The sequence below is a fragment of the Rattus rattus genome, chromosome 5 (genome assembly GCF_011064425.1).
Source record: "Rattus rattus isolate New Zealand chromosome 5, Rrattus_CSIRO_v1, whole genome shotgun sequence".
Classification (NCBI taxonomy): domain Eukaryota; kingdom Metazoa; phylum Chordata; class Mammalia; order Rodentia; family Muridae; genus Rattus; species Rattus rattus.
Genome location: NC_046158.1, coordinates 62767875 through 62780289, shown reverse-complemented (window position 1 = coordinate 62780289; position 12415 = coordinate 62767875). Strand labels below are relative to the sequence as shown.

General features: G+C 36.2%; 1 protein-coding gene across 1 annotated transcript; it reads left to right on the top strand.

The window, feature by feature from the left end:
• Positions 1–4702: 4702 nt before the first annotated feature.
• Positions 4703–5650, top strand: LOC116900239 (putative olfactory receptor 5AK3). The gene has a single exon (XM_032901989.1). The coding sequence runs from the start codon at positions 4703–4705 to the stop codon at positions 5648–5650; it is 948 nt and encodes a 315-aa protein (XP_032757880.1).
• Positions 5651–12415: the final 6765 nt, after the last annotated feature.

Here is a 12415-nt window from a genome sequence, read left to right as displayed (position 1 = left end):
GTGATGATCTCCAAGAAGAAAAAAAGACTAGAAATCAATCTTGGAGAAGGGTGTGGTTTTTATTCTATGTACTTTTGCATTTCAAAATTGACTTGCTACTCAGAGAGAAAGAAAGAAGGAGTGCAAAGAGTGACAGAAATTGGAAGGAATGCAGGAAGGATGGCAGAAGAAAAGGAGGAAAAGAAGAAGGGATAGGGAAGGGAGGAATGAAACAGAAGAGGAGTGATTAAAGAAAAAAGACAGGAAAAGAGAGAGGGTGGAAAAGAGGGAGGGAAGGAGGAGGGAAAAGGGGAATAAATCAAAATATATAGAAAATTAAGCAACAGACCCTAATGAAAGTAACCCAAAAGCAAACTTTGTCCCCGCGGGAACATTCTGATTTTCTGCAGGGAATAGCAGAAGAACTGCTGTTTACTCACTCCATCTCAGCCCCTGGAGCCTCATCTCTTCTCAGTACTAATCCCTTAGGCTCAAACCATTCTCTCCTGCTGGGAAGACACACAGAGAAAGGCTTAGGTGGGCAATTACCTTAGCCAGCTGCAGAAAAGGACTCTGCAGGCCAGCAAGGTAGGCAAATCCTATCAGCAGCACAACCTGTGTAGTGTGAGCAGGAAACTGCAAATACAACAAGTCAGACGCAGGGTCCAGCCTGATTCTCTCAAGTCCAGAAGGCTACTCATCCCTGGTGATGTAATGGAATGGAGTGAGGGGTTTGAACTGGCTGAGTATTGCTCTCGTTAAAGACAGTGCATGAGGAAATAAGATAGTGAACCTTCCAGTTTGTTAACCAAACAATCAAGAGTGTGTGCTAGCTTAGCCATTTGGTGAGCATTCATTTGGTGTGGACTCCTGTTCTGGAAACTTAACACCCTGCTCAAATGAACCTTACATCCCTGTAAAGCCTGCTTTATCTTGCCCTCTTATTGTTTTGTTCTTATTTTGAAAGTGTCTAGACGCAGAGAGCTCTACAAACCCCATGGTTCTCTTTAATAGTTAACATCTCATATATTGCACTATGACATCGTAGTCAACACTCTGATACCACAGTGCTATATATGTGCATGAGGCTACCAGATTCTCATTTGAGTGAGCTCATACAAGCACCATACAGATCAATATACAGGGTGTTCCATCACAGATCTTGTATTCCATACAAACTATATTCTCTTGTTACCATACATAGACATACCACCTCTCCCTATCTGTATCCCTAAGTCCTGCTAATCACTGATGTATTCCTCATCTCTACAATTTTGCCATTTTTATAATGTTATAAAACTGAAATTATGCAATATGTGACTATTGGACATAAGCTTTTTCATTGACTCAGCAAAACAGCACTGAGGTTTACACACATCACTTCATTTACCAACCATGTAAAACTTCTTTCTTTTAAGTACTACTCCACACGGTGGCTGTTCAGTATTTGCTTTGCCAATTGTCTTTTATTAAGGATTTGGGTTGACGGGATCCATTACAAGTACATATTATGACAACTTGCTTATGTGTCTTTCTGTGGAGTAAGTCTTGTGCAAAACAAACCCGAAAAACAGAAGCAGTGCCACATGGTTACCATACATTTAGAATTCCGGAAAACTACTAAACTTTTCCTCAGGTAGTTTACTGTGTTACAGTCCCACCAACAATGCTAAGATATTTAGTAGTTGTGCATCGTGCTTTGTATTGGTCTTGTGGGGGTTTTTTTGTGTTTTGGCAATCATAATTATGTGTGATAGAATATGTTGTTAGTGTGATGATTTTATCGTATTCACAATTTGTGAGTCCATGATAGGAAACTGGAAACACTCTGTTTATTTATTTATGATGCATAAAGAACTCTGGTGAGAGTTCCTTAATATGAAGTCTAGCATTATATATGTGTATTACAAAATCTTCCGTAGACTACAGCATGCCTTTTCCTTCTCTGAACCAGATCTTTGGGCCAAAATATAAATTTTAATAAGGTTTATTATATTTGTCTATTTTAATGAATTTTGCTTTTAGTGCCATGTCTAATAACTCTTCACTGAGCCCTGGGACACACTTGCCGTCCTCTGCTCCTTTCTAGAATTCTTGTGGCTTTATATTTTACATTTATATATGTGTACTATTTGGGTTAAATTATTGTATATAGTGTAATATATTTGCATTGAGTTCACCACATTTCCTGTGGATGGCCAGATATTCCAGAGTCATGTGTTAAAATGAACAAACACCACTATTCTCTCCCACAGATTTCTGCGGCTTTGTTCAGTCAGAGGGCTGAACCTTAGCTCTCTGTTCTGCTTTATGTGTCTATCTTTCCACTAACATTAACACTGGTCACAATAGCTAGAATATAGATATTTATATAAAGTAGATTGATCATCACAATTCTACTTTCTCAGAATTACTTTAGCTATTCTAACAACTTTTCTATTCCACATACATCTTAAAATATTCTGGTCTATATTTCAAAAAGAATCTTGCACGATTTGATGCAAATTGTGTTATACATGTGTCTCAGTATGGTGTGTTGTTTCATTGAGGTCCTAACACGTGAATGCAGCTTGTCTCTGTGTTTAGGTCTTTCGGGTTTTTTTTTCTACTATTTTTTCTATTTTCAGCATTCTAAAACTACACAAACAAATACAAAATTATGTATTTCATTTTGGGGTGATTTTAAATTATATGCACTGTTTTTGTAAGTGTTAAGATTAGGAATAGATTGGCTTTATTTAAAGAATTTTGATAATGGCCCATTTTCTTTTGAGGAATGTCTCCATCACACACATACACACAAAATAAATAATTCATATTGGGTCTATTGTTCCTTGACCCATATGATTTAACAGTGAAATGGTCGGAAGACTGGTCTTAGTCCTTGAACATGTGTCTGTAACTTTATATCTTTTTACTAGAATACACAGTGACTAAAACAAAAGTGGTAAACAGTATCACTCTATCTACAGTATGCTTTATATTTTATTCTTTTATTGAAAATACATTTTTCACACACTATTTTATGATTATGGCTTCCTCTCCCTCTACTCTTCCCAATTCCTTCCTACTTCCCCACCCATCTGGACTACAGAGTACTTTAAATAAACCTGTCTAGATCTGTCTGGTCCTGGCTTTTCTTCCCAAGGAACAATCTGCCTTTGAAGGACGCTATTTTGCTTATTTTCTGACACATTTGGATGAGGAAATAATTTCCTAGAATTTACCCATTCTCAGCCCTCATTAAACTAGAACTGAAAGTATCATTGTCCTCCTCATTCATTTTATATGTCCTCTGGTGCTTGTTTCCTGAGGAATGTACCAGAGAAGTCAATGTGTACACTGACATAGTTTTCCATATTCCATCATTAAGGGTAAATTGTTCCTGATCACTTTCTCTGTGATGATACAAAACTGCTTAGAGTACTGATGGAAAAGTATTGGAGTACTCTGCTGATGTGCTGATGAAACATTGTGTCACATTTCATATATCACATTATGTGTACAAAAAAATATCAAAATGGCAAAGCAAAAATTCAATCATGTGTTTGTCCATGTTGTAATTCAATAGCTAGTTTTTAATAGCCTGGGTTTGTGAATATTGCTCAAGGGTAAAATGTTTGTCTAGCATATGTATTCCTGAGTTCAGTACTACATGGTGTCAAAAGTCTTTTTGACTTCTCAAACACAAGGAGAAAAAACACTAAACCAGCTATAAGGAAAGCTTACAGCATCAGCTAGACTTATATTACTGAATCCTCCAGGCATGGGAGGAGGGTTTAAGGGAAGTTTAAGTGTCATGGCACTGAATCACAGAGTTTGAAGTTTCACACTATGTGAATGCATGTAGGCTCTATACTTAACAGATCAATAGAGGAAAAAAAGATTGTTACTATTTAAAACAAAGTATCATAAGTACTAAATTGTTGCCACATGATTTTTTTAATAACACTAAACCTAAAAGGAAAATGCCATAAGAAGTGTCAATTTATCTATCTTATGTCCATTAGTGAGGCAAACTCTTTAGATGATAGTTGGGAAAAAGATAAAAATAAGTCTTGTGATAGAAATCATTAAAATGTGGAACATGAATGTGGATCAAAACCTTTCTTTGCATAGACTCCTTCTAATTGCAGAATTAAATGATTAAAAGAGGAAAGGAATAAGAAAAACTATTTTAAAAGAACAAAATAACAATAAATACACTTGGTATTAACTTATATAAGCATAAAAACTTACTTATTACAGGAGAAAGCCATGTCAACCTAGATTTTTTTTTTAGATTTATACATTAAAAATCAGCATTCTTCTATCAAATATGTTTTATTTAAAAATGAATTCCTGGCTCAAATGCATAGACCATGTAATGGCCTCTTATTCTAGATACACATCAGAATTGCTGGTATTTATCGTAAGTACCTAGGTCAAAAAAGTAACAGAGTACTTGCTACTCTTGCAAAGGACCTGGGTTAGGTTCTCAGCATGCAAAGATCTGCACACAACTGTCTATGACTCCAGTTCCGATGATTCTAACACCCCCGTCAGGCATCAGTGAGCACTGCATGCATACAGTGTGCATGCATACATTAGGTAAATACTCATGTATAGAAAATAAAGTAAATAAAAGCCTTTTAGAAAGCAATGTAAAATATCCGAATCCTTTGATTTCAGGAAGTCCTAATTTTCCCCTCTTGTCTAGGTTTCCTTCAGATTCTTGGTAGCCATGACACAAAGAAATGCCACTGAAGTCACTGACTTCTATCTTCTGGGATTTGGAGTCCAGCAAAATACTCAGTGTGTCCTCTTCATTGTGTTTCTTGTGATCTATGTCACATCCATGGTGGGCAACACTGGGATGATCCTCCTCATCAACACTAACTCCAGACTTCAGACTCCCATGTACTTCTTCTTACAAAACCTGGCTTTTGTTGATATCTGTTACACGTCTGCCATCACTCCCAAGATGCTGCAGAGCTTCATGGTAGAAGACTGTTCCATATCATACACAGGATGTGTAATACAATTGTTGGTATATGCCACATTTGCAACCAGTGACAGTTACCTCCTCGCTGTTATGGCAGTGGACCGGTATGTGGCAATCTGTAAGCCCCTCCAGTACCCGATAATCATGTCTCGACAGGTTTGCTTACTGTTGGTCGCTCTTTCTTATCTCATGGGATCAATAAATTCCTCTGTACACACAGGATTTACATTCTCATTGTCTTATTGTAATTCCAAAAATATTAATCACTTTTTCTGTGATGTTGTCCCAATCATCAGTCTTTCATGCTCCAACACTGATATTAATATCATGCTACTTATTGTTTTTGTTGGATTTAACCTGACATTCGCTGTGTTGGTCATTATCGTCTCCTATATATACATCATGGCCGCCATCCTAAAGATGTCCTCTACTGCAGGGAGGAAGAAAACCTTCTCCACGTGTGCCTCCCACCTGACAGCAGTCACCATTTTCTATGGAACCCTTTCTTATATGTACTTACAGCCTCATTCGGACAATTCTGAGGAGAATATGAAAGTGGCCTCTGTGTTTTATGGCATTGTGATTCCCATGCTGAACCCTCTGATCTACAGCTTGAGAAATAAGGAGGTCAAAGAAGGTTTTAAAGCAATGAGCAGAAGATTCTTAAGAATGAAATCAAATCCTTGATACAGGGACCACAAAAGTGTCTCATGAACATGTGTTTCCACAACTTAATAATTCTGAAACTAAATGTTGGGGTTGGTGCTCTTATATGAGGTATTCAAATGCTAAATTCTGCACCCCTAGATCTGGCTACCCCAAAAGCAAATTCTCATACATACCAGCTTTTGTTGTGCAAACCCTGCTCCCCAAGTTATTTGGTCAATAAAAAGCTAAAGCCTCTAATTAGGCACAGAGAAAGGCAGGACTTCCTGGGAGGGAGAAAGGAACTCTGGGAAGAAGAAAGAGGAAGTCCTTTTCACCAGGAGACAAACATGACTATGGACCTGGAAGGTATAGCTAGCAATGTGGTTGCAAGGAGAGAGATGATAGAGTTAACATAAATAAGCTAGTGGAGAGTCTTGCCAGCTAAGGCCTAAGTTTTGAAATATTAAAAAGGTCTGTGTGGTTATTTGGAGTACTAGCCGGTTAAAGAATAACTGCTACCTTATTAATTTCCAGCATTAATTAAAATTTACAGAGTATTAACAGTCAGTTTTCACAACTAAAAACATGGTCAGCTATGAACCAGCGCTACATATATCAATATGTAATATCTTAGAATGTGGAAAATATCCAAAGACCTACTCCTAAAACTTATTATTGATTTAACGTCATTTAAAAAGAAACTTACATTTCTCAGGGGGAAATATTATAGACATTATTTGAAATTTTAAGAAATATACATAACACTTTAAAAATATTGTTTCACATATTTTATGGACAGAAAAATCATCTGATTCTATATAATCAATATTAATATTAAAATCTTCCTAAATCTTCTACAATGGAGTCCATCATAAATTTGATTCTAATTGCTACAGAAGTCTACACATAAATACATTTATTATTTAATATTATCTTATGGTTCAGGTAATATTTTCTACCCAATACATTCTCATGGGTATTATGTTTTTAACACGTCAGAGTAATTATTTATTTCAATAATTGCCCTCATTATTATTCCATCTCTTTCTTGCCCTAGGAAGAAAACCTCCTTTATATAAAGTACATAGAGAAGTAAATGTCTAGAAACTATTATGCATTTATGAAAGTCATATAGATAATGGCTGTCAATACAAGTAATATCTATAGAAATTCACTGAGGGGTACATGATGCGAAAAATTTTGAAGGAGAAAAAGGGAGAAATTATGAAGTTATATTAAAATCACAAAAGAAGTATTTTTTAAGTGCAGGCAGAAAAATGTCTTTCCATAAAGCTGAATTTAAAAAAAAAAGAACCTTTTAAGGTAAAATGAAAGAAGAAGCAATGTGATTTTAAAAATAAATACAAATATTCAATGTGATGTTACAAAGCACTTTCCTTCTTAGTCACACTGGGGACCAAATGGAGAGATTTAGATTAGATTTTGATACGTTTTCACTGATTACATTGACAAGTATTTTATCTCTACACTGATATCTTCATAAATAGAGATCCTTGAACAGGAAAGGATACTGAACCTGATTCATAACAATAGATTATAAGCTATTGTTAAAGACAAGCATGAGAAAGATTTGTCCTCTCTAGAAATAAAGTATCATTAACTAAAAGGCAGAAAAAAAATCACTAGTCAAAAATGACTTAGCTAGGAGCAAAAGAGGGCTGGAAAGATAGTTCAACAGTTAGGTTCACTTGCTCGTAAGGAGGAAAGTTCAGAGTCTTGCCCTTTCATAATAAGCTGGAAGTCTACATCACTTGTCTCTCCAGCTTTAAGGGACCTGATACTCCATTTTGTCCTCTACTCACTAACTGGCATATGCATCTTCAAAGGTACACACACACACACACATACACACACACACACACACACACACACACACACATACACACAATCACGCAAATACTTAAATAAATTTAAAATGACTAAAAAAATTAAAGAAGAACAGAGGGAGTGGATGGGGACAAGAGAGGTTAATAGGGAACAAACATAATCAAAATGTTTATATAAAATTATCATAATGAAATCCTTTATTATGATTAATATGTGCTAATTTTTGTAATCACTAATGATTATTGTTTATCCAATTCCTAGTAAGCCCTGGAGACCTCAGATTGTCAAGAGAGTATAGATCCCTTAGGCCTCAGGAATAAACTCCCTGATGAGGAAGAAACATAGGAGCTTTAGTTGACAGTCACCTCACACAACTGTGGAGAGAAAAATCCAGAAGCAACTCCAGTGTGAGTAAAACGAAACAAAACAAATCAAAAGTCATTTTTCTCTACATCAGCTGTGATCACAGGAAGCGATGGAACGGAGGCAGAGCCCCAGCGTGTCTCACCAAAGCTCTGAGGATGCACCCCATCAGGGGTGAAGGGGTTTGTTTTCATCTGGCTGAGCACTTCCTGGGAAAGAAGGTAAAGAAACATAATTGAGTCAACTCATCACTGTTTGGCATGTGCTATCACAGCCATTTGGGTGAACTCACTCAGTGCCTGTCCTGTGCTGAGTAGTTTGCATAAATTTGCTTGTGTGATGCTTACAACACACACAGCTGGCTCTATGCTCTTCTACTAACTCTCTTTTCAGGTTTTACATGCTGATAGAGTCACAGGATATTTTAAAAATAATTCAGAAAATTCCACCCAGACCCTTGGCTGATTCTCCCCCAACGATTTCATCCTACGTAATAACCCTAGGCTTGCATAATAACCAGAGCTTTGATGTTGGTACAGTGTCCATATGGTTCTATGACATTTTCTCACTTCTTTAGATAGATTTCCAGATCCTTCATGTTAGCCAAGACATCAAATATCCAACAGAGATCTCTCGCATCTGCCACTTAAAAAACACTACCCCAACCACCTACTAGTTCTAGTTCAAGTCAATCGCTAGTCTCATCTTTATCTTAAAATCTTGCCACCTTAAGAACGTCATAAGTAAAATCATATACTATAGGACCTTTGCAATTAGATGTTTCCATAGAGAGTCACCATTTGTCCACGTTTCTCTCTCTCTGATTCTAAGTGCTGTTTCATAGAGTAATATAACGAGATTTGTTTAACCAACAGTTTGCTAAAGAACATTTTAGCTGTTGGCACTTTTAAATTATTGCCAATGAAGCTTTTTTTAAAAAAATTTTTTTGCACATTTTGACATAAGCATAAGTTTTGTGTAAGCAAAATTGGCTGTGAGTACACGGACTGGACTGTGTGTTTGGATTCCTTAAATACTTCCAAGTTATTTTTGTAGAATAGTTATGACATTTTACATGCCCACAACAATCTATAAAAGACCCGGAGCACCAAGTCTTTGCCAGCTTTAGTTTTGCCACTGTTTTTACATTAGCAATGGTGATGGCTGAGCAGTAACAAATCTCCATGCCTGGTATGGTATCCCATCATGTTGATAATTCACGCCTTCTTAATGGCTAATGAAGCCTGAGTGGTTTTCATGAATTCATACATACATTCCCCTGGTGCAATAGTCTTTTCCTATATTCTTCTAATTTTCTAGTTTGGCTTTTCTTTTATTCTCTATGGAATAGTGGTTTATTTGGTTTAGATATAAAACCTCTTTTCAGCAACTCCGCACTAAAGCTTTCATTTTCTTAACCAAGTTTTTTAAAAGTTAAACTTTAAATTTTGAGGATTTATTTGTTTATTTTCGTTTATCTATTTTACTTTGAATGTCATGGAATATTCTTCCTTAGCCGCAGGACATAAAACTCACCCTACTTTTATAAGGTTTCATGACTGCATTTGTACATTTAAACATATTGTGTATGTTGAGTTATTTTTATGTAGTATGCTGTTTGAAATGAGCATACATCATCATCCTAATGATAGTCAAATAATCTAACAGTATTATTTTTCAGTGATTTTGCATCTTAATCAAAATCTAATGGACACACCTGTGTTGTTTACCCTTGGGAGCCCTAATGTGCTTTTATTGTGTGCCTGTCCCTCCAATATTGGAGTGTTCGTTAACATTGCAGCATTTTTTTTAAAAAAGTCCTGGAAAGATATTGTGTAAATTTGTTTTTCTCATGGAATATCTTGGTTTCTCCATCTATGGTAATTGAGAGTTTTGCTGAATAGAGTAGCCTGGGCTGGCATTTGCGTTCTCTTAGGGTCTGTATAACATCTGTCCAGGATCTGTTGAGAAGTCTGGTGTAGTAGCCTGAAAGTTTGGAACACCTAAGAAAAAATTCACAGATCATATGAAGTTCAAGAAGGAAGACCAAAATGTGGATGCTTCATTCCTTCTTAGAAGGGAAAACAAAATACTCAAAACATAGGGACAAAGAGTGCAGGGACTGAAGAAAAGGTCATCCAGAGACTGCCCTCCTTGGAGATCCATGCCATATGTAGCCACCAAACCCAGTCACTATTGTGATGCCAAGAAGTGCTTACTGACAGGAACCAAATATGGGTGTCTCCTGAGAGACTCTGCCAGAACCCTACTGATACAAATGCTTACAGCTAACCATTGGAATGAACAAGGGGACACCAATGGAGGAATTAGAGAAAAAAAGTAGCTAAAGGGTTTTGCAAAAAAAAAAAAAAAGTCCTGAAAAAGTGTAGTGCTGCATGCAATTTTTTCTTCATTTTGTAATCATTGGTTGAGAATTTTATACAATGTATTTTTAACATTTTAGCCTCTCCCCCAACTCCTCCAAAATCCACACCTCTTTTTTACTAACCTTGCCCCCACACACATACACCTTGTAAAACTCATTAAATCCAGTTTGTGTTACCCAAATACTTGTGCATGTGCAGTCATCTAGTAGAATGTGGTCAACCTGCTAGGGGCCACAGTCATAAAGAAAACTGACTGTCCTCTCTCAGCAGCCATCAATTTGTCAATAGCTCCTCAACTAAGAGTTGACTTCATGCTCAACGCCTGCTTCCGTGCTGGGATTTTGTCTGGCTTAAGCTACCCCAGGTCCTTTGCTTCTGTATCACAACTGCTGTTAGTTCATATGTACAACTGTTACGTGTGCCTCAAAACAGTTTCCTCATTACCATCTACTGCCTCTGGCTCTTACTCTTTTGCTCCCTCTTTCTTGACAATCCCAGAGCCATGGGAGGAGAGGTCATTGTGGAGGTGTGTTATTTAGGGCTGAGAGTTCTATAATCTCTCATTCTCTGACCTTTGACAATTGGAGGGTCTCTATGCTGCTAGCCATCCACTGAATAAAGAAATTTCTCTGATAAGGAGGGATACATTAAACTAAGGGTATAATGGTAGGCCATTGGAAATTGCTATAATACTATTTCAATTCTGCAAATAATAGTAATAGGTACTATACTAGGGCATATAACCCACATAGCCAGAAATTGCCAGTCTTTGACAAGCAGCCACTGGGATTGGCAAGTATAGAAAGTCTGTTGTCAGTATAAAAATGCTATTGCTGTTCATATGGTCACCTTTATTGTAAACTTTCTTCAGCTCCTTAACATAGAGCAATGTAGCTTTTGCAACTAAGATGGTGCTGTTTTGTAGTTCCTGAAATGTGTTGCTGGGTAGAACTTTTCGAAGTATGATGAATATCAGAACAGGAGTGAGGATATAGTCACCTTGTTCTTGATCTTAGGAGGAAGGCATTTAGTCTTTAATCATCAGTGATAATTTCGGTACATTTTTTGCATTGAGTAAGAAATATTAGGAGGTTTTACATACAATAATGAAGAAGTGTTGAATTTTTCCAAATGTCTTTATCCATAAATTTATTTGAATATTTTTCTTCTTTCTGCTGTGAATGTATTTGATTACACTGATTGGTTTCCACATCAGAGAGTAATTATAGACTAAATCTCACTTGATTGTGTATGTAATTCTGTATCTGTGTCCAAATTAAACTTTTGATAATTTGTTTTTTTAAATATTTTGCTTTCATATTGATGTGATATTCTGGGGAGTAGTTTTCTGTTTTCATGCTATCTATACTGACATTAAGGAATAAGTCATTCAAGATAAGTCAAAAAACAAATTTCCACATAATATTTACTTCACCCTTAATTTTGGTGTATTGTGCAGGAATATATTTCAGTTACACTTATGTAGTGTGTGTGTGTGTGTGTGTGTATGTGTACTGAGAATAAGATTTGTTCATTCATAAGGAATTCCTTTAATTTTATAATTATATTGTATATGTAAATATATTTACTACAAATGTTTATATATTATGTTATATATTATAAATTTAATAAATATTTTATATATTAAATATACTTATATAATATAGTGTAGAAATATAAATATATGTTTGAATATATGATTATTTGATTACATAAATTAGATAACATTTTACTAATAAAAGTCTACTGAATTATAATTATATGAACAAAATAAAACTCTGCTGAGTATGCTACAGAATGAAAATAATAATAGTATTCAACACTAGCATATATTCTTTTTTTTTGTTTTGTTTTTCCTTTTTTTATTATTATTATTATTAACTTGAGTATTTCTTATATACATTTCGAGTGTTATTCCCTTTCCCGGTTTCCGGGTAAACATCCCCCTCCCCCCCTCCCCTTCCTTATGGGTGTTCCCCTCCCAACCCCTCCCCCATTGCTGCCTCTCCCCAACAGTCTAGTTCACTGGGGGTTCAGTCTTAGCAGGACCCAGGGCTTCCCCTTCCACTGGTGCTCTTACTAGGATATTCATTGCTACCTATGAGGTCAGAGTCCAGGGTCAGTCCATGTATAGTCTTTGGGTAGTGGCTTAGTCCCTGGAAGCTCTGGTTGGTTGGCATTGTTGTACATATGTCTCGAGCTCCTT